Source organism: Pipistrellus hanaki (assembly GCF_964339955.1).
Source record: "Pipistrellus hanaki genome assembly, chromosome: 1".
Taxonomy (NCBI): domain Eukaryota; kingdom Metazoa; phylum Chordata; class Mammalia; order Chiroptera; family Vespertilionidae; genus Pipistrellus; species Pipistrellus hanaki.
In genome coordinates, this window is record NC_140503.1 from 40,931,446 (window position 1) to 40,959,389 (window position 27,944).

The 27,944-nt window shown below is 40.3% G+C and overlaps 1 protein-coding gene across 2 annotated transcripts in view; it reads right to left on the minus strand.

Annotated features, from left to right (window-relative positions):
• Window positions 1–27,944, minus strand: part of MAP2K5 (mitogen-activated protein kinase kinase 5) — a 238,149-nt gene that overhangs the window by 72,439 nt on the left and 137,766 nt on the right. Inside the window, exon 17 of one of the 2 annotated variants that reach the window (XM_084887496.1) lies at window positions 7,052–7,081. The exons of the other annotated variant lie outside the window; for it this stretch is intronic. Coding sequence (XP_084743622.1) covers window positions 7,052–7,081 — 30 coding nt within the window. The remainder of the gene's footprint in view (window positions 1–7,051; window positions 7,082–27,944) is intronic. 2 annotated transcript variants of the gene reach the window in all.

The window sequence follows — 27,944 nt, forward strand, 5'->3', positions numbered from 1 at the left end:
TGGATTGAGCACTGACTCATGCACCAGGAGGTCACAGTTGAATTTCCTGTCAGGGCACATGCCTGGATTTCAGGCTCGATCCTCAGTATGGTGCGTGCAGGAAGCAGCTGATTGATGTTTCCATCTCCCTCTCCTTCTCCCTTCCTCTTTTTCTAAGAAAATCAATAAAAATATATTAGAAAAGAAAAAGAAAGAAAAAAGATAGGAATCACTAAGCTAGTTGGCTAACTACTATAGCTCAACTGGGTATTAATAAGTAACTTATCTTTCATAGAAATTTTCACATTTCTAAGTTACCCACATTTTGGGGATGATTTATCTTCCATTTCTCTTTATCTTAAAGATATACTAGGAACCTACCTCTTATATTTGGCATAGACTAAGCAAATAAAATGATTTGACCTGTTGATAAGTATGAGATAAATACTGGGAGCATTTGACATGACAATTAAAAGGTTCCTGGGAAGAAGCAAATGTGTATATGTAAACATCTTCATATCACTTAAATTTCTCCTCTGCATATTATGGAACATAAACGCTGACTTTATGGTGTAAAATATCAGTATATTTAAAGTGTTGCCAAAACCGGTTTGGCTCAATGGATAGAGCGCCGGCTTCGGGACTTAAAGGTCCCGGGTTCCTTTCCGGTCAAGGGCATGTACCTTGGTTGCGGGCATATCCCCAGTAGGGAGTGTGCAAGAGGCAGCTGATAGATGACTCTCATCGATGTTTCTAACTATCTCTCTCCCTTCCTCTCTGTACAAAAATCAATAAAATATATTTAAAAAAAAAATAAAGTGTTTATATCCTAGTGAGGACAAACATAAATAATGAATTAAAACATGTAGGCTAGAAATCTGTTTAGAAAAAAAAAATTGCATATTATTCTTTTTGGACTCTTATCAAGTAGAGATGAGCATGCGAAGTTTGGGGTATTACCTATCCACTACTGTTTTTATTTTATTTTATTTTATTTTTTTATTGAAGACCTCACAATTAAAACTGGATACTTAATAATTTGCATTAATAGATAAATAAGATAGTGTTATCTATGGTCTATATTTAACATTAACTATAAAACAATGTTAAATTATCAAAATTAGGATTAGTAACAATATAGTCCAAGGCTTTTAAAAGATGGATAGAATTTGGAGTAAAAATTCTAGTATTTTAACATTAGCTTTTGTGAAGTGTTTAATATTTTAAAATAGTTTTCATAACATATGCTTTCTACTCTATTATGAGAGAAAAATACTTTACCCACAGCACAATTTATTTCTACAAAATAAATGAATGCTTGAAAGACAGTGTGTCAATTGAAAGAAAAGACATTAAAATAGCAGGTTTCCAAGCCAAGTTAAACAAAATATTTTCTCTTTGACAAGCTGCTTACATTTAAATGAAAACAGGGCAAATCTGGTCAATAATATGGATTGCATATAATAAAAAGGACCTTAGATCATGTTAATACAAGGATCAGAAGGCAGTAACTTCAATTAAAACCACCCAATTATTTAGCAAACTTTCAGATACAGCAAATAAATTAATCTGTTTTAAATGAAAGTGCTCAGATAAGTAGCTTGTTGACCTATGAGTAAGTCTCACTAGCAGCAATCACAGCAAAGCAAGAATCTGCTGAAGCAAGGAAAAGCCCCCAGATCAAACAAATGGTATCAGTAATCAAAAAGCATTTGCAATACATACTTCCTTGGTTAGTAGCAGGGGGTTCTGAGCAAACGCCCTCGTATTTTGATACATAGTGTATAAGGGGCCAACACATTTCTCTGACTCATGAACAACCGGGGCATTTTGCTTTTAACCACAGGATATTTTCATTTCTAAACTATCTTGTGAAAAAGGCCAGTCGTTCACTTAAAATCCTATATTACCCACTTACGTTTAACTTGTATTGGGATTTAAGAATGCCTCTTTATTGAGACGAGCAATATGTCATCATTTTGTTCAGCTAACAGGCCTGACAGACCCTGTCTCCTTGAGTTAAAGAACAGCAGATCTCTATTTCGTACCTTGGTGGCAAAAGCTGGCAGAATAAATGAGAATTAGCCAATTGGTAGTAAAGGTTTTTAATCCTAAAGATGCAGACTCACCTTTTACCTTAGTCTTAATTATTCTACTTGCCCAGATGGTGGTATTTGCAACAAAAGTGACCTCTATATATTGCAACAATTTATTTGAATGCCATTCTAATGTATTTTTAACAGATAACTTCACCATTCACTCTCTTATGTTTTTGATTCCTTTTACTACTTATCATCTTCTTTACTTGAAACAGATTTTTAACAGATAATCTTGGTCTTACAACAATATCTTGCTTGCATTTTATTCAAATAATTCTTAAAAACAGCTTAAAAAGCCGTTTGGAATAACATCAAGCTTGCCATCAATCAAACGAAAAAATTCCGCTGGCGGTTGTATAAACATCAGATCAAGTCTGATGTCTTCAAGGATTTCATTGTGAACCATAAAAAACTCCATTAACTTCTGACAAAGAATGCAAATTAATCACAACATGGGGTGAAATGAAATTAAAGGCTCTTTTCTAATCAATGACAAGGCAGGATGAAATATTTGTTACTCTCTCTGCACCCAGACTGCCTAGGATGTTTGCACTTCCTTTGCAAAGCCCCAAATGTAAGGTGTGAGTACAGATTCACCCACAGTTGCTGCTTAGCCCTCCCATCACCCCCCCAGAGCTATCTGCTTACAAGTCGTGGAGATTCACAAAACACACTAATCATCTGAATCTCAGGTGCATCCAATTTGTTATTCACACTCTCCCATGCCAGTGAAAAGCCTGGCGCAGACAGATGCACCAGGAACCCTAAATGACAGTTTGGCCTCCGGAAGTATGATCACTACAGCAAAATCTAGTACAGCCTCCAGGTGAAATGTCTGGAGCTCCATATGGAGCAGGGAAAATTAACAACAAGATGAAAATCACTGCAGCAGCGGGGAGTCGGAATTTTTGAAAAAAAAAAATTTAAAGATGAAGAAAGAGAAGTAATAAATTAATGGGGTGTGAAAACATTCAAAGCTTTACAATACCAGGGGCACTATTTGCTCAGATTTTTTTTTTTTTCCTTTTTTTAACTTCAGGTCATTTTGATGTAATTTATTAACCAAGATCAGGAAATATCGCCAAAAGAAGAACAACATTTTTATACATGCAAAAGTACTTTAAATACATTTGTATCTGTGTTGTCTTACTTTCCTGTGGCATCTTGCTTACCAAATTTCCAAATGCCAGAGCTGGCGCATCCCCTGAGAAGTCTCCTTAATGGATTTACTATCATCCTTATGCAGAAAACTACTGTAAAGTTTGAATAAGGGATGATGATTTTTAGCATGCAATCTTTTTTATTTCTCCTAAATTATGGTGTCATTAAACAAACCATTGCCCACCATCATGTTTTTTAAGCCAACCGAATTTGGATCTACATGATTAACTATACACAGCTCCAGTCCTTGTCCAGACCTGCACATCTTACCAGATTACTATTAAAGCTAAATTGTTCAAGAAATTGAGATACTCTCTGTGTGCAAGATGCTTTAAACACAATTTTTCATTGTCCTATTGCAGAATAAGCTTCCCAGGCACCCAGAACTGAATGGTACTGGGGTCAGTTGGAGCTCCGGGGCCCTCTGATCCTCCTGTCACTCTGCTAAACACCCGGTAAGAAAGCCCAAGGGCTCTAGGGAACGGTCTGTCATCGCCTGCCATGGCACACCCTCCCATGCTCAGCACTTGCCATCTACACAAGAGGCCTCTCTAGGGCAGAGAAGACAAACCAAGAGAAGTGAAAGGCTTGGTGGTGCTGAGGGCGAAGAGCAGTGGTACTACTAACCAACCAAGTTCAGAGTACACAGAGCCAGTCATTCGGTCTGTTACCTGCAAATCCTAGACCCAACTGTACCCATTCATCACTGAGGCGATGGGTGCTGCCTCTCTGAGCCTGTCTGCTCTTCTGGAGTCAGGGAGTAACGGTCCCTGCAGGGTGGATACGCAGCCAGTCAGATAACAGAAAGTGTCTGGACTCCCTGAGGAAAGATGCTATTGTAGATGAATCTAAGGCATCACCATTGCTAATATAAGCTACAGTAATAAGACTGCATTTTTAGTGGCTCTTTGCCCTTTTTTTCTATAGCATCCTGCACTGTATGCCAAAGGCTTAAAGGAAACAAAAATGGGTAGTATTTTCAAAAACCAAATAAAAACCCAACCCACAAAACAATGAAATTCATATAAAATAATTATTTCAACAAAAATACAGTCCTTTAACCTTTATGTTGGTCGCACTGACTCTCCTAGATACCTTCCCAGCACCACTCCCTTGGCTGCATCCCCACTGGGTATGCAGAGTGTCGCCCGCCAGTGTCACCGTCACCAGCAGGAAGAGGCGCTGCTAATGACGCTGTCAGCAGCACTGACGCTGGGCTGGGGGAAGGAAGAGCCTGCATAGCCTCTCCTCCCCACTTTCACCTCTGCTCAGTGGATGCTGGGGGCCAGTTGCGGCTGGCAGGTTGCTGAGCACATCCTTTTGCAACCTTCAGATTGACGATTAGAAGTTTGTGCTACAGCCCAACAGCAAGCCCAGTGGGTGGCCCTTTGGACTTTTCTGAGTGGCTTTATATCCATCTCGTCTGATCTGCAGACTTCCTTTAGTCAGATAGGAAAGGGGTGACAAATGGGAGGCAGTCCCCAGCTCAATAAATAGAACGCTGCTTTGACTCTATGGCTGCTTTGGAAAGAAGTGAGTTTCCTATCTCTGGGGGTATATTCAAGCACAGTGTGGATGCTTGCTTTTCAGGGATTGTAGAGAGGTTTGATTCAATGATGTCTAAGATCCCTTCTAATCCTGAGACTATTCCATTTGGGATCCAACGGCACCACCAAACCACCTGCAGCTCCATGGTGAGAAACCGGCCGTTCCGCTTGCCCCATTTCTGAGGGGAGGCTATCTCAGAGTGGCTGGGGGTTCCAATGAGGTAATACGGGCTAAAGAGAAGGTGTTATTGAATAATCCAGTCTCTCTGACATTATTAAAATAAACACTTTTCTTCAAGTGCTGTGAGGGCAAAAGAGAGGGGGCACCAAAGGAATTTATCAAGTACTCTTTCCCCATCTTCAGTCTATAGTATAAAGCCTGTAAAATAAATACCAACTCTATCAAAAGTCATCATTGATTCTAGCAACAAAGCACACAAACTTCTGTTGAAAAATCTGGGAAATAGGGCCTGATGGTACCAAAGCTGCTTCTATTATTTGAAGCAAAAGTCCCAATTTGGTGACAATATTCTACTGTGATTCAAGGAGCACAGTTCCCTTGGTGTGCCCTCTCCCCCGCTCCCCGTGGCCTAAAGGTTATTGCTAACTAAGGAGTTCAGCACATTAGAATTTTCCAACTTCCACTTGACTGATCAAGTAAACATATACTTACTTAGACATTCAGGAAAACAGTATTGCAAGGGAATACAGCCTCCTCCCAACTCTGACCAGAGCCTTCAAATGCTTCATTGGTCACATGCAATGGCAACCCGTTTCTCAGACCTACCACCCAGTCTCACCGATTAATTACCCGAGACATTGGGTATCTCAAGAGTAGAGCTACATTCTCAATCTTTGGCTATTTATTAGATTGTTTACATCTACTACAACTTGTCTGAAATAGTGTATATGACCTCTTGTCTTGATTTAGTACAACATCTTAGGGGATTCCACAAATTGGCCAAACAGTGAATTGTTTAAAAATTAGTGACACAATAAGAAGCTTACTGAGATAAATATTCTAATGAGCTATAAATCCTGAAAATGTGGTTTTAATTTGATGAGCTAAGCAGCTAGCTGTGTACACTACAATCTCACTAAATGCGAGCACGCATGCCAACAATCGTGACATTTCAGACTTTCTCTTTAAGGAAAAGATTATGTTTAAACAAAGAAGCCTATAAATGTGAAAAGTGAGACTGACATTCTTGAACCTAACAGCTTCTCTTCCACTTCTCTAATGGCTTTAACTGTAAAAGAAAAAGAATAAAACAAAACAGACATTTCAGCAAGTGAAGGGTCTTTAAATGTCTACATGGGTACCAGGAGAATTTGCTTAAAACCACTTAAAAAGATGGTAGAGAGAATGAATCCCATCCTATTATTCAATAACCATGTTTGTGATGCATCTGCATAATCTAACCATGCATAAATTAGTATGTGTAATACAACACTTATTTGCATAATAATAGCAAGTTAATAGATGCTTAAAGAGCAGAGACCAACACCACCTTTAAATCAGACATGCCTCCAGGCACTTTGGCCTGTACAGACCAAGATGCCAGAAAAACAGGGAGCAGCAACCAGAGGAAAACAGTCAAACCATTCATTTGTCATCCCTCTAGACATTTCACTTATTTCTCCACATACACTGGGGAATCATTTTCAAACCACAAAATAGCTTTATATTTTAAGTGCTAGCACTCATCTTTAATAAAAATCTTAAAGAAATTTAAAGGTTACCACCAGCAATGGTAATATAGTGGATAGTTTGTTTTCTTAGAAATGTGAATAGGAAAGGACACAATTTTAAAAAATATGTTCAAAATCATACCCACATAACATTGGGGGTCTACCTCCTTGCTTAACAAAAATGAGGACCCATTTAGATATTTTTACCTTTCATCTCAATCCTTTAATTCAAATGATTTTAATGAATCCAAAAGCTCAAGAAAAGGCTGTGCCTCTCCCCAGCCTCAATATGAGCGTGTGGCACGGGGTTAGGATAAGGGAAAACATCACCAATGTCACACAAAGGAGGAGCATGATGATAGCTTTCAACCTTTAACAAAGAAAAAAAAATCTGGAGTTTAAAAAAAATCAAAAATCAATAGAGACTTCTAAATGACTCCTTTAAGATATCACTTTTCAATTTAACAGGACAGATTTATTTGTATGTGGCTCCAATGTTCACAATTGCTCCCCGCACCTTCATACATAGGAATGAATGTCACAGTGGCAAACGGCAGTAATGAACAATCTTACCTGAGGATATGGAAACCTCCCAAGAGCAAGCTGGGAAAGGAAATAATATTTGTCTAGTTATAGATTTGCATGCAGGGCAGATCTCCTTAAGACAGACAAGTGTTAAATTTCAGAATTGCATCTAGCAAATATAAAAAGCTCAAACCCGCAAATGCACGAACTAAATTATTATTGTAATTACATTGAATTATATTTAGAATGAACATTTTCAATGGACAATGTGACATCCCCAATAAAATATTCAAATTTCAACAACAAAACATTATCCTTCCTGGATGAAAGAAGGTTTACTGATTAGCCAAACAACATATATGCATAACACATAGTCACAGACAACAGTGTGATGATGGCCAGAGGGAATGGGGGTGGGGGAGGCTGGGACAAGGTAGAAGGGGGAGCAGGGGCTAGGTAGAGGCGGGCAAAGGGGAGAAACGGGGACATCTGTCATAGCATCAACAACAAAAATAAAGTTAAAAAATAATCAGCATGTAAATAAAAACTGGATGCAGAGTAATATCTTATTAAGTTAGCAAAGTATTTATTTTAATGAGCATTTTAAATGGCATAAAATTATCCTTATGTGGTTTCTCTTAGGAATATTCTCAGCTATATGGGCATTATTTATATTTATATGTGTGTAACAGTTTCTTCTAAACAGAGATACAACACTATAGAAGGAAACCATGGGCTTTTCTTCTTGTAAAAGGGAAACATCTAATAGGAAGTGTTGTAGGAAATGGGAAAGTAAATATGAAATAGAAAATTTGGCCATTATTTTAATTTATTTGCTAGTTTTTTCATCCATTTTCTATCCATAGTTAGAAGAGCTACTTCTAGTGGGAAAATGGCCAGTTGAGACTGAAGCCGGGACTACAGGCCTAAGGCTAACACTGTGAAAGTGAGACCTGAGAGCCTTCACAATTTTGCTTGATTTGTAAACTGCTCTGTGTTTCTAGACCAGTCACTTAATTTTAGTCTTTGGATCCTCACCTGTAAAAACAAAGTGACTGGACTTGTAGTAACAGGATTGATATAAAGTAACAAGATAAAATTTACCGAAGATATCAGAACTTATTTTAAAAAAATAGTGGCAACATTCTGCATAATGTGGCCCATTCTCAGGCCTATAATCCTGTATATGTATTTGTAACTACTAAGTAGAATCGCTACATCAGGGAATTTGGAAGCTGGAATGGATCTAAGAAAGTATCAATCCATTTTACAGATTAGAATCCCCGAGTCCCATTGAAGAAGTCTGCACACAGTTTACCAGAAGCCAAGGAGCTGACCCCCAAACCTGCAACTTAACCCAGTGTTCTTTCTGGTGTACACTGCTTTTTTAGATCTTGATAAATCATACATTTATTTCAAAGACAATGACACTGCTAAACATTTTTAAGCTCCTCCTTTTAGAAACAAGTTTAGAATCTTTTCAAATAACAGGAGAACACTTACCTCATTTTATTAGAATTGCACCTAACAAAATTGGATGATCAAAAAGCTGAGGGGTATAATTTTAAGTCCATTATAATTACTGCTATGTGTTTCTTACCAGTCACTTAATTTTGGTCTTATATAGGTTTCAGGTATACAATTCTATAAGACATCATTTGTACATTGTATTTTGTGTTCACCACCCCAAGTCAAGTCAAATCTCCTTCCATCACCATTTACCCCCCTTTTACCCTTTTCTACATCCTCCCAACTCCCTTTCCCCCTGGTAATCAGTATCTGTGTCTGAGTTGTGTGTGTGTGTGTGTGTGTGTGTGTGTGTGTGTGTGTTTTAATGTTTTTATTGATTTTAGAGAGAGGAAAGGAGGGGGAGAGAGATAAAAACATCAATGAGAGACAATTATTGATTGGCAGCCTCCTGCACACCCCACATTGGGGATTCAATCTGCAACCTGAGCATGTGCCCTGACCAGGAATCGAACTGTGACCTCCTGGTTCACAGGTCGGCACTCAACCACTGAGACTGAGCCATGCCAGCTGGGCTGTGTCTGAGGTTTTTTTTTTCTTTTCTTTTCACCTTTTCCACCCAGCCCCCCAACTTCTCAGGCCCTCTGACAGCTGTCAGTCTGTTCTCTTTATCTATGAGTCTATTTCTATTTTGTTTGTTAGATTCTACACATAAGTGAAATCATATGGTACTTTTTCTGAATGTATTATTTCATTTAATATAATACTCTCCAGGTTCATCCATGCAAAAAGGAAGATTTCCTTTTGCTTCTTTATTTTTAAATTAAAAAAAAAACTTCTTTATTGATTAAGGTATTACATATGTATTTTGTTCCCTCATTACTCCTCACCTCCCATTTATGCCCTCACCCCCCTGTTGTCTTTTTTTTTTTTTTTTTTTTTTTTTTTTTTGGTGTGTGTGTGTGTGTGTGTGTGTGTGTGTGTGTGTGTTTTATAGCCAAGTAGTATTCCATTGTGTAAGGTACCACAGCCTTTTTTTTTTTTTTTAAATCCTCTCATCAACTGATGGGCACTTGGGCAGCTTCCAAATATTGGCTATTGTAAATAGTGCTGCAATGAACATAGGGTGCACCCAGATCCATTTTCAAATTATATTTTGTTCCTTACTAAGGATAGACACAAAGGTACTGAGATTACTTTTCAAAGCTCTAAAACCAGTTTGAACAATACTGTTATAGGAACAAACCATATAGCTATGTAAGGTAACTACTTCGAAAGGGCCAACACTCATTTGGATGTGCGTGTGTGTGTCGGGGGGGGGGGGGAAGTGCACAAATTTGTGCACCTTGAAAGGAACTGTGGACCATAAGACTGCGGTGGGCATAGGGATGGGTCCCAGCCCATCCTCTGTGCCCCTGCCTGGCCCCTCCTGCCGCGGCCCCTGGTCCCATGCCAGCAACCCCATTCCTACCACCACCACTCCCATGGGCTGATGGTGCAGAGTCAGGAGGGGATGTGAGTGGGGCTGGCACCATCAGCGGGTGCAAGCGGCGGTAGCTGCCCCAATCACCCATCAGTAGCAGGGGGAAGTGGAGAAGCCCTCAGGGGTGATTGGGGCCAGTAGCTGCTGCTCACACCTACTGACAGCACCGAGCAATTGGGACCGGTGCCGGGCACCAGGCACAGGTAGCAGGTGCGAGTGCAGGGTGGAACCATGGCGTGCAGGAGCAGAGAATTTTCAGTAACCGCCAGAGGCTCACCCCAATGACAGCGACTGACACCGTGCCTTGGTCTGGAGCCCCTGCTCATCTGCCCCACCATCAGGCCACAGCCCACACCCGCCATGTTCCATGTTCTGCCACCTGCTGCAGACACCTGCCATGTTCCGCACGTGCCCCCTGGTGGTTAGCACACAAAATAGTGGCCGGTTGTTCAGCTGTTCTGGGATTTGGTTTATTTTCATATTAGCCTTTATTATAGGATAATATAGGATATGGAATACCTGTTACACTTGATTACCTTGTTCTCATTTCTTGTATATTCAGAGTTCACCAACTTTCAAGATATAAAGTTATAATATTTTTTTATTTGCTGGATATCATTAATCCCTTCAAGTATACATAACAAATACATCACAAGACGGAGTGAAGGAAAGAGAAAGTGAATGTTAACTCAACTCCTTTTGTGTGATTGTGTTTATACTGTTACTAGAGGCCTGGTGCACAAAATTCGTACATAGGGGGTGGAGGTGGGGTGGGTCCCCTCAGCCCAGCGTGGACCCTCTCCAATCCAAGACCCCTCAGGGGATGTCTAATTGCCAGTTTTGGCTTGATCCTATGTATTGGGCCGAAACCGGCAGTCAGACATCCCTCTCACAATTTGGGACCAATGGCTCCTAACTGCTCACCTACCTGCCTGCTTGATTGCCCCTAATTGTCCCCTCCCCAACCCCCTCCTTCCCGGCCTGATCACCCCTGACTATCTCTGCCTGTCAGCCTGATCACCCCTAACTTCCTCCCTGCCAGCCAGGTTGCTCCTCACTGTCCCCTCTGCTGGCCTGGTTACCCCCAAATACCCGCGCTGCCCCCCCTTACCCCCCCGCCGACCTGGTTGCCCCACTCAACCTACTGGTCATTTGATCGTCCCTCGCTAACCCCCTGTTGGCCTGGTCGCCCCATGCAGCCTGCTGGTCAGTTGTTACTGTGAGGGTGTCATGGCCAATTTGCATATTACCATTTTATTAGTATTGATTACTTAGGAAGGGGAGGCACTCAGTTCTCCACTGTTCCCACTCCACCCCCATCTAATGCAGGTCATTGATTTGCTTTATTTTGTAAAGACAGTTTTTCTGGCTAACGAGAGTGTGCCCATCAATTCAGGAGGAGTCACTGAGGTCTATTGAGGTGGTGATGGGTGGAGTAGGCACTTGAACCATTCTGTACTGAAATGACAGCAGTGACAGCTTTTAATGTCTTACATTTACTCTGTAAGACACCACCACGCGGGAGAACACAGACGATTCAGTGCAGGCTGGTCAGCTGGGAGCCTCTGGGCCCTAGGGGGCTTGGGAACGTGCGGCAGTGCTTGAACCAGTGAACTCGTCATTCCTGGGACTGGCTTTGCTTCGTGTGCCCTTTCCTGACGTCCATGGAATCTCAGTCCTACTTGTCCATGACAGTCCTCGAAGAACTTCTAAGACATCTTGCAGGTCTAACCCCTTTTGAGTCAGAGGACAGAGAGTGGCTCCTTATTCTTGACCAGAGCAGCACAACAATCATTTCCTCTCTCACTGTGCCACTGGGCCGCTCCAGTACAAGTCCAGGATTCCAATTCTCCAGTAGTGCAAACTGGCAGCAGGACCAAAGCAGTCATGTTAAGGCCCCAGGAGAGAGCTGCCTTCTATGCATGTCCCTGTTCTTCCAGGTTTAATGCAGCTGCAGTGTTTAAGTTCCACACTATTTGTCTTGTGGCAAAATAGAAGAAAATATATAGCTAGGCCCTACAACCCTTTTTATCAAGTTCAATTAGGAGAAGGTAAAAAGGAAAAGGGTTCGTAGCAGATGTGACTGCATGAAGAACAGGCTCTTCCTGAGGCCGTCAAAAGTCACAATACACATGGAACCCTTACGGGGAAGAGGGAGCACATTTGCTATGACTGAATGTTTCAGAGACAGGAGGACGGGGCCACTCTGTATCTTTTACCCCTACTGGTCTATTAATCTACTTGCATTTCCCCGGTTTTTATTGTCAAGGTATTATAAATTAGGAAACTTATAAAAAAAGAGTATGTAATCTTCTCTGAAATGGCCTGCAGATATGTCACTGTACTAAATGTGTTTCAGATTTAATGAAGCTTTAATGTCCTTTTTAATTTTGCCTGTTTCTGTATCACCAGGGGTCGGGCAAGGCAATCAGCACTCAAGAGGGTGGTTTGGTTTAAAACTAGGGAAAAACTCATTTGCTTATGAGTTGCACTGTATTTTCTTAATTAAATTTACTGAGTAAAATGGTTTAAGTTCAGCCAACCAATGACCTTTGTGTGTAGATTTAGATTTATAAATAGGTTAACAGTTATAGAAAAAAAAATCACAACAAAGCAAACAGATTAGGGCTAAGCCAATAGAAATCTTTGCTCTCTTTATCATCTTTACAAAAAGAGCATTTAAATATAGGCAGCTTAAGTCCAGTTTAAAAAAACGCATATTGAAAAATGTGGACTCACATAAGCGCCAGCAATTCATCAGAGGACTCTCACATTCTTTTCATTCCCAGGAATGGACAGGCTCACATGGCAAAAGATTTGGAAAAGCTTTATTTATTTTTGGGGTGGTGGAGGTAGAGCTAGGGGAGGTAGTGGATTCTACTTAATGTTAAATTAAAAGTGCACTTTAATTCCAAACACTTAAGATTCAGCAAACTGCTAAATACTCTTCCTTGTGGGATATTTACAATGTAAAAGGCAGGAAAAAAAATGCTCTGAAAACATTTACCATTTGGGAATATATTTAAATAACAGTAAACCACTATCATTTCACAGTAAAACTAGAATTGTTCCTTACCGTCATCTTATTGATCTTTGACTTGTCCAACGTAATTTATGAAGAACTCTTGTGTTAGTAGCATTTGAGTATGTTTGCAATTTGAATGACAAATGTATGTGTGTGGGTGTGGTCATGACATCTGCCAAATACATAACAATCCATGATAGAAGTCTTTGTATGTTAACAAAAAGTTAGAATGAAGATATTTACTTACAAAGCAACAAAATGGCTTCTGTTAGTAATAAGAATAATTATTGCCACGAAATCATAAAGAGAAAACATACACTGTTGCCAGAAAGTAAAGGCAGGACACAAATTCAGAAATTCAGGATATGTTCTTAGTGATCATTTCCCACTTAGAATATCAACAATGTGGGAGTAGTTTTAAATTTACAGTTATGCTAAAGAGCACTGAAATTTTAATTCTTAATTTAGGCATATTCTATGTTTCTCGGCATAACTGCAAATTGAAAATAAGCATCTTTAACATAGCTGATGATCTAGCTGAAGGAGGACTTTATAGTCTGAGATGTTCAGAAATTTGTTCTTAATTACCCTGTGTACATTTCACACAATTAAATTTCCATCTGAGGATTTTGCATTTAGATTGTGCATTGCAGTTAAACCTTCATTTTATAGAAAGGCAGCAGCTACTTTGGAACATTCAGACACAGGGAAGCTTTAAAAAATCAGACTTAACTACTGGATTATATAAAATTCCCTAGGTGAGATTTCATCCCAAGAACAATTTTCACAGTTCTAGGGAGAGAGTTTAAATCAACTGGAACTATGCTGGCGAAGAACCATAATAAATATTAAATGCCTCAAAATCTACCCAAGATCTTACTCTTCTTCCCATGCATCAACTTCACTGTCCTCTCACTGAATGGTTTAAAAACAATCCGAAGGATATAACAGCAATTTACCCGAGTTAAAGTGCTTCGGAGGTTAAACTAACAACAAAGAACACAGAAGCACAAAGCGTCTCGAAGTAGGGTTTCAATTAAATGTAGAGGATTTAGTAATGCAGGACAAAAAAAAAAAAGAGTTACAAATTAATTTAATCTTCTGCCTATAGTTTGCAGCTGCACTCCAAAGTGTCTAGGGCTTAGGAACAAAGCCTTGGAAGGCCTCGGAGTGCGAAAAGCTTCAATTTTTAATGTATAACGCCATTAGCTGATAACTTGTGGAATCTGCAACCCCTGCGGAGGGGCATAAGTGCGAGTAACAGAGACTGATGAAGTGACATATTTGTTCATGTCTAGAACCATGAGGAAGAGGGTTATTACTAACACCATCAGGCCCAACAGAAATATGCCCTAATAACCTTTGGGACCCTCCGTGTTATCAGTTCTCACTGTAGCCAATATATTAAAATCAAAACCTAATTCACTTTAATTAAAGACAATTAGTTTATTTTACTATTATTGTTTGAACTTGGATGATATTTTAATACATTGCAAATTAAAGATGCGATAATAAATACAAGGAAACCATCAAACTGAGTATACCTTTTCACCCAGGCTTGGTGAAATCAGCTTATCCGTGGTTTCTATTTAAGGAAATTGAAGAATACCACCATTAAAAGTGGTGCAGAAACATTTTACTCTAAAAAGAATACAGCGGACTATGCATGCCTTTTCCTTATTCAATGTATACTTCTTTTCACATAACACTTTCCTATTAACTCTCAGGATTTCTTTAACACAAACAGAAGTATGGCCCAATGGAGGCAGCAGCAGCTTAATTAATTTGCCCAAGGTCATGCTGTAGGTTGGTGGCAAAGCTTGTTAGATTACTAGGAACTCTGGGCTCTGCAGATGTTTTGGCAATGGCAAAGGACCCCGTCTACAAAGGCCCAGGGAGTTCTGGTGCAGTGGGTGAACCACGGCAAATAACAAATTACGCAAAAAGTGCCAAGTGCTCCCGGGAGCTCCAACTACCACTTTCTTGGTGCAGAATGAGCCTAAATATGAAGTCCCATCAGGACTGTGTCTTAGCATGTGCCAATATTTTAAAAAGGAGTACTCATCCTCAGCAGAGTCCACTGAGAAAAAGGAAATTTATTTTAACTTAAGGAGTCGAAAAAGAGTAGCACGGTGAAATAATTCAAGCAATTCTCCATTATTCAGAAGGCCTTCACTCTAGCCTAAAGATTACTACTAATAATGGAGAAAAGACAACATTACAAATAAATGGTTCTAATAGTGTGTGTGCGTTTTTAAAATTAGAAATGGGCTTATTACAGTGGACACTTAAATGGGGAGAGGGCAACAGTAATTCACAAGTACAATATCCTAACGCTGCTCATTTAATTGCTTTATTTGTTTCACTGTTAAAAATGATTGCTTGCTGTAGCCTAACCATGAATGCTGAAAAGCATGATACATTGAGGTCTCAACCTGGGCAAACTGTACCTAAACTTACACTTTATTGCAGCTTAGTTCACAATCTTCACCTAATATAGGGTTATATCCCAGTGCAGCAGGAGGATAAATCATCCTGGAATATTACTCCGGCAAAGTTTAGCTGTGACTGGAGCATATGTGCTTTCGAGCCACTGAAGCAAAGGCCCATAAAATACACTAATTACTGGAAGTTATGGTCACTGAGTGATTGATAGCGCTCTGCAAGGCAACTTCCTCATTTTCAGCTCTTCTGACGGGGCTCATCCGCCACACAGCAATTATTAATTCATGACCCACCCCTCAGGCACTGGTACCTTTACTTCTAATTCTCCTGCTACCAAACTACTGCTACAGCTGGACACTGTCTTTCTTCATTTTGATGGCTGGGTAAGGATGATAAAAAGTAGATTTCATGCTAAATGCTATTGTTTGAATCTTTAAACGGTACATGGTCTTTCTAACCCTACTGTCCCAAAACACATAATTCTCCTTCCTGTCCATAAAGTTATTTCACTTTCATAACTTTCTTTTTTTTCTTAAAAACAAGTATGCTTGTGTGTGTGTATGTGTGTGTGTAATAAAAACATAATATGCTAATTAGACCAGGCAATTGAACAACCTTCTGGACAAAGCCGGGGCTGCGGGGTCCGAGACAAGCCGCTGCGGCTGTGAGAGCCAAGCCCCTTGCACAAACACATAAATACACACTAGAGGCCCAGTGCATGAAAATTTATGCCCTGGAGGGGGGCGTCCCTCAGCCCAGCCTGTCCCAGGAGCCTTCAGGCGTGGGAGGTGACCGGGTGATCAGGGGAAGGTGATGCCCCATCATACCTCTGCTGCTGCCACTGCCAGCAGCGCAAGCCTTGGCCGGCCCTGACTACCTGAGTCTTGGGCCGCTCGACATGACTGAGCAGCTGCCATCTGAGGCTTGCCTCTGCCTCGGGCCAGGGCTGAGGAGACTGGGCGCTGCCATCTCATGGCTGTGGGCACCACTATCTTTGAGGGTGTAGCAATAAATTAGCATATTCCCTCCTTATTGGCTGTGGGCATCACCATCTTTGTGATGACACAAGAGTCAATTAGCATATTCCCTCTTTATTGGCTGTGGGCACAACCATATTTGATGGTGTGGCAGTCAATTAGCATATTCCCCCTTATTGGCTATGGGCACCAACATCTTTTTGATGATGTGAGGATCAATTAGCATATTCCCTCTTTATTAGATTAGCATACTCCCTCTTTATTAGACCTCAATGTATCATGTATATTTGTGTGTGTGTATATATCAGTCTATCTATACATACTATATTAAACCAAAAACTCTTACTGAATTAAGCTTTTGGTTGAACAGTGTGGTTTAAATGTAATATAACTTCATGTAGGTCACAGTAACTATGAGACAGCTAATTGATTAAAAAAAACAACAACAAAAAAACCCCTCCATATAAAGAGACCCACTTTGTCAAAAGCTTTGAAGACACTAATTGTTCCAAGTTTATTTCCATTAGTAGCTCTACTCAGAGCAATACTAATTAAAATATGAGTATATAACTCTCTAAAAGTCACTAGAAAACAACTGCAAAGGTCCCTTTATGGTGTTCTGTTCCCTGAAGAAGTAATTCAGTGAGAGACTCTGAATTAAAGACAGACAAATTTCAGTCATGATAGATGAAAACAAACAATGTACTTTTCTAATAGAAAAATGAATGTCCTTCAAATTTTTGCACAAATCAAAGTGCAATACTGAGGGTAGGTTTCCTTATCTGGAATCTGAGATGGTGAAACAGATGAAAAGATGGAACACCAAGCTATCTATCTATCCTTCAGGACTTGGTTCAAATTCTTCCTCTTCTTCTGTTGGGAGTTAGTCCCAGAAGACAATTTTGAGGATAAAATTCATACCACTCCCTGTCTATACTACTCACCAGGCAGTGTATCACATCCTGCACCTGGTGGCAGTTCCTAGTATTCTACATCTTCCTGTGTCTCTAAGGTCAGGTAAATTAGAACTGTTGAAGGGCAAACTCTAAGCCATAAAGTTCTGTATGTTCTCTACGACACTAGAAATAGTATTTTGCAGTAGGTGAATACTAAGGATTTGTTGATTATGGTAACACTCCTGATGGGGAAGTCTCCTAGAGCCTGAACAACCTGGCGGTTCAGAGTGTGGTTATTTCCACACTACAATGCTTTAATGAACACAGTATTCAAACTCTTCAGCACTTGAGGTTCATAATCTCAACTAGCAAGGCCCTCTTACACCTCACTGCTTGGAATAATCACGTCCACACATTTATGCATTATGATTAATTTAGGTGGCTTATTTCTTATTAAAGACTAAAGGGTTGTAAGACGAGAAAACATTACTTAACTGCCCCCAAATCCATTTCATGTACTTAATAGTCATTTTGATCTCTGTAGTAAGAAGTAAGAAATGACACTGTTTCAATGTTTTTGTAATGCTGACCTGTGTCCCTGACAGTGGGAGCTTTAATCATAACAGCCCCTAGAGACCCAGCTTGGGGTGTGTGTCTCCATTTCTAAACTGCTTCCTGGAGTCATGCAGCTGAGGGCACCTAGGAAAACACCAGGACTAGGGTGTGTAGGGTGTAGTCTATTGAGCTAATGTAGCCTGCACTTCTATTTCTAGACACTTCAAAGTCAAGGGAGCATAATATTCTCACACTTAGAGAGAGAGAGAGAGAGAGAGAGAGAGAGAGAGAGAGAGAGAGGGAGAGAGGGCGCGAGCACGTGAAAGAGGGAGAGAGAAAGAGAGAGAACGAGAGAACTTTTACTTACCTTCCTCCCTACTGGTCAAGGGGCTCCAGACCAGTTAATTGTTTGTATCTTACTGCAACTACATAATGTTTAGATGGAGTATCACCTATCCACTTTTTTAAAAAAATTATAGCAGAAGTATTGGAGATTAGGTTTTTGTATTTTTAAAAAATAAATTAAACTTTAGTGTCTGAAAAACAACAGCAATTGAACATTTCAAAATATGGTAAAACTGAATCAGCTATAGGGATAGAGTAGGTAGCAGCTATAGGGATAGAGTAGGTAGTAGCAATAGGAATAGAATAGGCAGTAGCTATAGGGATAGAGAAGGTGGTCATCCTGTGAAAAGCATTCTTGGCTGATGAGCAGAGTCACAGTAAACCAGCCCTTTCCTTCCTCTAACTTCCTGCTCATTTATATTCATCATTCATATATTTTCTTTTCCTCAAACTACTTGATCTACTTTTTTTTCTATAGCATAAAGAAAGAAGCAGACTTTAATCCAGAGTCAGGTTACGTGACTGCTGCTACCTGGTCTAGTAATTTAGACTTCCTGAAAAAGTCCGTTAATTTCCCGGGACCTCAGTTTCCATATTGGCAAAATGGGAACACTGGTGCTCATACAGTGGAACAATCTTAGGTGCCTTAAATTACTGATTTTTCAGTCATTTCCCATCACAGTGGGGAGAAGCTTAAATGAGATGAGTATAAAATGGCTTTGTTAAATGTTACGTACACATAAAATGTTATGTTGTTATCCTTCTTGTTAGAATGACACTGAGCAAGACGTCAACAGCTGGGAATCAGAGGGAAGAACACCAGGACTTCGCGTGAGAAGCCCCAGATGCTAGGCTTTTCTGTCGAGTGTTAGCTGTGTGCCGTGACTGTGGGCATGTTCTCTCCCGTCTCTGGACTGAGCTTCCTCAGTGGTAAGAGGAGGGATCTGATTTTAAAAGTTCTGAACTCTCTCTGCTAGTAAAAACAAACAAGATGAGGTGGGTAAAATAATTTTCTAAGTAAGTGCTATGAAAATATTAAAGTTATACATTTCAGAACCAAAGTATGGCCTGTAGGATCTTTAAATCCATGTTTAAAGCCAATTCTAGGTCACTGGATTTGAGTGTTGACAGAACTCTGTAACCAGCGGATTTTAGGACTGGGCACCTCAAAGGTAACAACAGTGCTTCCCCAATTCAGCACACTCCAAAGAATCCCAGAGCTGACAGATATCACTAGAAGACTGGCTTCTTCTCTTTTAGATCTTAACTCAAAGGTAGCTCCACATCGCTCAGTTACCCCCAAGAGATAACGCTGTTTCTGTCTAACAGGTTACCATTGTCAAGCATCTGCTTTAAAACAGGGTCTGTGAAAGCTGGGGCTTTGTCAGATTCATTCACAGCAGTGTCCCCAAGTGACTAGCACAGTGCCTGCCACCTAACTGTCACTCAACACACATTTCCTGAACTGCTAACAAATAAATAAATGCATCCTGTCTAACCTTATACCTGACTCTTCTATGAAGCATTTCCCCCTTAAAATAAAACAAAACCCTGAAACAAGTGGTTATTCAGTCACTACCTAAATGCCCCCAAGGGATGGGGCACTTTTAACCCCTGAAGGCAAAGACTCCACTGCGAGAGGAGGAAGGGTGCAGGGATCTATCAATTAGAAAATCCTTTATGCTGAACAGAAAACCATGGGATGGCTGTTCGCTTCAGAAAGTCCAGGCTGCCAGTCATAAAGCAGCAGCCTGCCTCTTCTCCGCTGACCACCCTTCAAATGTCTGAGTATGGCTGTCAAATGCTTGCTTTGTCTTCTCTTTATTTCTTTATTCTTCATATCAAGACTGCTGATTTAATGATTTTTTTAAAAGTCCAAATTGTACGTGTTGTGTGCATACACAATTTGAACATGTGCTGTTGGAAACACTTTACAATGAGCCTGAAATCCATCAAAATAATAAAATGCTTAGCTGGGACTGCTAGCACCTGTTCCATGCTGTTTTGCCAATCTCCTGGGTGTTCGCGATCGTTCTGAGCACAAAGCAAGCTCCACAATGCCTCATTCAGGGGGAAGCCCTTCACTTTGTGGGCAGTTTCACATTCACTACTGTCACTGACAACCCTGCAAAATGCGGGTTAGGCACGGTAATCCGAGACAGCTGGATCCCTTCACAAACCTTGCAAAGGGCTGAACTAGTCAATCCATCATATGCCAGAGGTCATTTTAACAGCTCCTTATTCTTGCAGTAAGTTAGAAAAAACTTTTAACAAAAAATGACAATGAAAAAAATGAAGACATTTACAGAGAGGGGAGTAAGAAGAGAGCAAGGAGGGACAGAAGCTGTTACATGGCCTCTCTCGGCATTCTCCAGTGCGGGGAGGACGACGCTAGAATCACGCTCCTGCCGGCTTTCCTGTCCAACCTTCCTCCGCAAGTTCCTTGGTGTTTAGACCCCTTTGGCTTTGATCCTTTTGCCTTCTGAGGGTTTTCAGCAGGAACTTGTGATCAACAGGTAAGATGTTTTATTAGATGGAGCAGCAGACGGAACGTATTATAATAACACTTAACTTCCACTCATGAGCTTGGCAATAATTGTAAAAAGGAAGAGGAGAAAATGCCGGTATTTAAGTGGATCACACCAAATGCCATGTTTTTATGGTCTAGAGCGGCTGACAGCAGCTGCTCACAGGACATCCAGAGCCATCCGTCACCCCTCAGCCCAGGTTCATAATCACCAAGGCTAGAGAGACAAACAAAGCCACAGCTGGAGACCACTAGAGACAGCTGTGTCTCTGGGTGTTCTTTTTTTTTTTTTTTTTTTTTTTGTAGGGAGGGGATGGGGGAAAGGGGTCTTTCCTATATGTATTTAGATAACGCTCCATAATTCTTGTCACCTGATAAGCACCCAATACACAGATGAGGATGTTATTTCAAAGAGAAACTTACTTTTCAAAGTAACCTGATGGGGTTATTAATGTTAAATGAAAGTGCTTCGAAGAGGGATGAGAACATTGAAAGTGCCCACTTTAAAAAAATATGTGTTTACTGCTATTTTTTATCATTGGCCTCCCTCATCACATTATAGGTTCAACAAAGAAGGGGAACATGCCTGTGTTAGTTACCTCCGTTTCCCCAGTATTTAGGAAAGTGTTTGGCACATAAAAGGTTCTCAGTAAGTGCTTGAGTAATTGATTATAAGCGGTGGTGCCGATATATCTGGTTAATCCAAAGTCTAAGCATTTAAACAGGTCAAGAATTAGGATGACCACCCTTGAATCTGGAGATGATGTCATAGAAAAAAATTACATCCTCATCACACTTCTCCAGAAGCTTTTGGCAAGGATCCTGGGCTGGGTGATCCATGTCACTTTCAATACTTTTATTTTCATTTCACATAGCTTTGTGTGTTTGTAATGCAGAAGATCTCACTTCATTTTCTTGTTATCTAATGGGTCTTATCTGGCATCCATTAAACAATACATGTAAAGGCAAAATTTAAAAAAAAATGAGGTATGTTCAGAGCTTTTAACATCTCCATAAGACAAGGTTGTTATAGCCAACTAGTAGTACTTTTTATGCTAAATTTTCCTTGGGAAAAATTCCATTGTAGATAAATACAGACAATTAAAAATTTACTATTCCTTGATCCAAAAAAAACTTTCTCTGGGCATTTTTTTAGTTAGAAAAAGTTAGGTTTTTTTTTTTTTGTTTTTTGTTTTTTCTCTGTAGGAATATAAGATAAGGTGACCAGACGACCCGATTTTTAACAATTTGTCCTGTGGCATTTTAAAAAAGTCCTGATTCCCCCCCCCCGCAAAAAAAAAAATTGTTAAAAATCAGGACTGTCCCACCAAAAGCGGGACATCTGGTCACCATAATATAAGAGGGCAATCTCAAACAACATGTAACTATTTCTCACCTTATAAAAGTAAAATGAAAACATTTTTTCTTTGATACTTCCTCTCCTCCATTTATTCTATTTTTTCTTCCTGAGACTTCTGTTTTCCATCTGTGAGACTTCCTGATCGGGGTCCCGAATTTTTGTTTTGCTGTGTGTTGTTGTACTGAAAATTCCTGTTTCAGCAGCCTGTTCTCATTTTCCTGGATGCAATATGTTCTACCTCTCTGAGAATACTACCCCAATTCATTTGAGATTGTCTCTCCAAGGCCCGCCAAGTTATTATTTTTAAAGTTATTTTGGGTCTCTGTTCTCACCGGAAAGGCCTTCCTCAGATACCCTGCGAAGAGTAAGGCACTTCCTGGAAACACTGTGCTTATTGTGGAGCCTGCAGATTGAGGTAACGGGATCCGGCTGGGCTGTGTCCTTGGCGAACTCCCAATGCTGGATCTTTAAGACTTCTTCTTGGTCAGATTTCCCTACGGAAAGTCTCTTCCAATCTCCTGCCTGAAAGGCCATCTTGGCTGCCACTGTCGTGGAACAGGGTGTGCTAAGATGGTTGAGAAGTCTCAACATTTAAAGTCCAAACTCTCACTCACTGTGTCCGTATTCAGTAATGGGATACAGTCTTCTATGATGCCAGGCATCACTTATTTTATTCCATCCAAAAAACCCCTCTATCCAGACCGTGTTAGGGTGGGGAGGGGCAACTGTCTGTGGTGCTGAGTTAGGGAAGGATCTGTGGGTCAAACAGAGTAACTGCTTCTCAAGCAGACTTGAAAACAATTCTCTTCTCTTTGCTCCCACATCCCCTCCTAGGTCCAGATACTTGGCGCCACAACCTGAGCCTTCTGAGTGCTCTACAGTAAATCAGGGGCTCTCTCTTTCTTCACTGCTGCTTAGGAAACAGCATTCTCAGTTCTGCTAAGTTGTTTACTGTTGTCCATCTGCTTCCCCACATCCAAAATTTGGTTGCTCTTGTCTCCTCCTTTCCCTTTTGTTTTGCCTTTATGATATTATGCCTTTAAAAATTCCTTTATAGTGATTTTTGCTGGAGTTTGATGTGAGAGTGAAAGTTAAAACATGCAATCCATGCTTTCACCAAATTAGTAGCCTCTTTTTGAACTAAATATAAACCTTTCAAAAGGTTTTAAAGAGGGGCTAAGGGCTTAATTTCCTCGTTGTGATCTTTGTCCAGAAGCTTGGAAGCAGAGCTCCTACCTAAAAATGAGGAATCAGACCCAGAGAGATTATACGACCTATCGAAGGATCAGTAGTGTATTCTGGCAGAGGTGACACTTGAATGTAAGTCTGATACATGGGAAAACAGAAAGCCCTTCTTCACATGTAAAATATTTGTGACCTACGCAGCATAAATTTATGAGTGCTTATGTTAAAGGCTTCAAACTAACTTTAAACTCTAATCTTTATTTTCAGAAACTGCTTTAAAACCATTACAAAAGCACAAAAAACTGAGCCTAGAAGATTTACTAAATACCTGTAGGGCAGTGGAATTGTGCTAGACAGTGTAGATTTTGAGAGAATTAATCTGATGCCCATCATAAAGAATTATGAAAAAATTATTATACAAAGCGAAAAAAATCTACATGTCACGATAAAGATGTCGATGAAGTCAGAAGACACTACTTTCAGCTGGAGAGATCAGAGTCAGACTCATGAAGAATGGGTATTTAAATCTTAAGGAGATAAATAAAAATGCCATACCATGTAGAGCTAATAGTGTAGTAGTTAGTCCATGGATTAAAAAACAAAAACAAAAAAAACCTGGTAAAGGTAATTCTAAAACTCACAAGAAAAACTCTCTTGTGAGTCAAAACAACAGAACCCATAGAAAGCTTTAGAAGATGGTGTTACTTTGATGACAGTGACCTTGTGTGGCTCTCTGAGCATGTTCTTCACCTATCTAGAGACATTTTTCTAAGCCACGGACCTTGCTTTCATCATTTAACACATCATTCATACCATTCCAATGAAGCAGTGATCATGCTGAAGAGGGGTCTCAGAGGACTAGATGACATTCCAATTAACCAAGCACATTGAGCTGGATTGTTCTATGCCTTGGACTCTAGAGACTGGCAGAGAGAGGAGGCAAACAAAGGCAGAAAGAGCGAGGGCCCAAGTGAAAAGAGCAAAATGCATGTGCTAGAGACGGCTCTCAGCGTGACTCCTGTGGAAAAGCCTGTCAAAAGATTATTCCATCTTATCAGGGTTTATAATAACCCATCAGATAGAATCACAAACCAGAACATGGACTTGCAGAGCATACCCAGTGAGAGTAAGAACACTATGGGACTGGCCTGATGCCTTTCTAAATGTATATGCATCGTCCTGGGTGCTGCAGATACAAAGCTAGAAAAGGATATATGTTTACTTATTTTTTTACCCAAGAAGGGGCAACTAAAAATACAGTTTTTGCAAATATGGCTACAACTCAAATGATACAACAATATACACGGAGTAACTAATTAGTGAACAACAACAACGGGACTCTGTCCTCAAGCCTCTATGTGGGGAAATAACAGAAGCACTGAGCTGCCTGTAAAATTTTTAAAAATGTGCCCTAAAATGTTTTAGGTTATCCCTACCCTTAAGGATTAAATAAAATCATCAATCTTGGTAAAACAAAGTCCTTATTATATAATAAACTCTTTTTCATTTTAAAGTTTAGCTCTGAAGTATTGAGTAGCAACCAGCAAGGGTGAACAGACCCAGTCAACTGAATCACTGCGAGCTTTCTAGAAGAGCCAAACAGATATTTTGGGGGTAGGATTAATCTTCCCAGTCTGTCCTAGTTCAGGAATCTTGTACCCTTGCTAGTGGGTCTTGCTTCTTTTTTCTTTTCTTCTTTCTTTTGCATTGCCACACGAATCCCAGGCAGAAAGATTCAAGGAAAAGGTGCAAGTCCACCTGGGTTCTTTTCCCCATTGCCAAGTGAGCCCACCAAACCCCTTATATGGCAATGGCCTTTACTTTCTTTTACTTTTTTGTTAATCTTCACCCGAGAATATTTTCCCATTGAGAGAGTGGAAGGAAAGGGGAGAGACAGAAAGAGAGAGAGAAACATCAATGTGAGAGAGAGACACATCGATTGGTTGCCTCCTGAGGCCGGGGATCGAGCCTGCAACTGAGGTATGTGTCCTTGACCAGAATCAAACCTGCAATCCTTCAGTCCAAGGGCTGACGCTCTACCCACTAAGCAAAGTGGCTAGGATTGGCAATGACCTTTATTTGGCTCCATAACTAATTCACACAAGGAGAACTACAGCACATTTAAAGATCTGAGTTGGAAACCATAAGCCAAAAATACAGAAAGGGGCCAAATTCTTCCCATCTAGTAAAACTGCCATGCTCTAGTCAAGCTGAATGATCTCATTTTTCCCTTCTTAAGGGTAATTTCCATTTTTATATTACTTCTGCCAACTCCAAACATTGCATACAGCTGACACAATTCTGGAGAAGACCCACTTTATCCCAGAAACAGAGGGACGCTGAGCTGCGGAGACGGGGGCAGTCCTGTTCCTAGATAAAAGATAGCATGATATTAAAGATTCTTTGCTTACGGCACAAATGTACCTGTCTGTGGCTTTTTATATGGCACATTTTAGCGGCACGTAGCATCTTTTATGAAAGAGTGTGGCAAGAGGCCTTGCTATGACTCCCCACGGGGACAGTGGCAGCACATTAACAAGGGAAGTTGAATGAAGTATGAGTATGAAGCTGGCAAGCAGGGGTGAAGCTCGTTATGTTAGGAGTTTAAAACAAGGAAGGCAACCTTCTGATTCCTGCATCACCAAACCTCAGGGAGGGATCATGGGCTTATGGAATTGTGGGTGTTGGTGGGGGTGCTAGGTGGAGGTAGAAAATTCTAATTCCCATTTTGTATCTATCTGAATCTTGTGTAATTTCAGGAAAATTCCTTTGCTCAGCTTCCCATAGTTTTTACCCCATTTGTTTCTTTACCCCTCACACCCTGGAGGAATAAACTGACTGACTGGAAGCAGTTGGAGGAAGGTACCCACACGGAAGCAGTGGAATGGCCTAGCTGAGACCTGCCTATTTTGACAAGGGAGCTCTCCTAAAGGGTTTACAGAGGTCCACCTTAGAGTGTGCCGGGGGTGGGCAGGGCCCCTCCACCTTTTCCTTCTTGCTCCCAGAGGCAATCTCCCTCCAAGACCAACCCAGCTCTACTGTCAACTTCTTTGAGAATCACTTCACCACCACCCTCTGTGACTCAGAGTCTTTATAAACGTTTTCCTGAAGACCTTGTTACACTGTTCTGGGTGTCAGGTGGTTGTCTTCCCCAGCAGAGGCAGGCTTTTGTCAGCTTTGTAAGTCCCACTCTCCAGGCCTAGCACATGATCAGTGCTAAAATAATAATTATTAAGTGAAACTTTTCTATTCTGCAGAGTGTAAACATAGAAAGTGAGGATAAACAGGAGAGAAGCAATTCTTAGAAGAGGTCAACGATTTCAGAACACAATCACTCAGAGTTTTAAAATGCTACTGAGATTCACACTTCTCTTTATCTATAGTGATTTTAAACAAGATCTATCATGTTTACTCCGAGCACACTGCTGTGAAAAAAGAACCTTGACCTTCAAGTGCTTCTTTTGGATTAACTTCCCAGACTCTTCAGGTCATGTTCTCATCTCATCTGCCTAAAGAACCCTGGAGTTCTCTGCATTATTGAATTGCCTACAATTATTTGTTTATGAACTCAAAACCTCCTACTCTCCTTCCCTATCACATATTTTTCATGATCTTGTACCCCAAATGAATTTGGTATAAAACACAGGACTTATTGTCACCTGACAAATTATATATTTAGTTATCATTCTCTTTTATTTCTCCTCATACCCCCCCACCCCCCAAATGCAACTCCATGAGGCATAGCAAGACCTTCATATATGAATGAAAAAATCAATGTGGAAGGAATGGATGGTGAATATTTATATGGGCTCAAAATCTTAAATCTGTTAGTTATGCTGTCTCACAGTATTGCTACGCCTCCTCAAATTATGCCAAGCTAGGATATACCACTGTCTAAGTCACACAATCTAAAGTTGTCATAGGAAGTTAAAGAAGGACAATAGCAGACTGCTTAGAGTCATGGAATGTTAGTCTGGAAAGGGGCTTAGAGGTCATTACTTTACAGATGAGTAAGCTGAAACAAAGTGAGGCTTGGAAAGGGCCACCTAGGAAGCCAGTAGCCAAGCTGGAACTGCAGTCTAGGTCTTTCATACCCAACACAGGGTTCTTATCTCTACACCTCACAACTTCACGAATGTTCTACAGTTTATCTGGTCATTTACTGAGTACATTCAATGGCAACAATTTAAAGGGAAATTATGCAGCAGCAAGGCCTGAGCCTCACCAAAGCGCTATTTTCCCGTGACACAGGCTAACTGAACAATCCCTTCAGGATTCTATTGGGAAACTCAGTTTTGAGTGTCTGTCCACCATTATGGCTAACCAATAAGCTGGTGCATACATATCGCATTTCCTCTTGGAGGCTCTTTTTATGAAGAAGCAGAGAATATGGTTTAATAAACACCGAATACTTTTATTTTTGCTTTCTTTCCTCAGTGCAGGTGAATTGAGTCTGAAGATATTTCCTTACAAATCCAGCTGCATTCATACTTTACAAAAATCATAGAAAAAGCACTTGACCAAAAAAGGTGACAAAAGCATGAATGCAACTCTATCCATGATCTTATTTAAGGAGTCCTTTATAGTTTTTAAAAAGTCCTCTTTTGTCTGAATCAAAGTAAGTGAGAAACAATTTTTGAAGGACTTATGAGTATCCAGAGTCTATAATACTATAA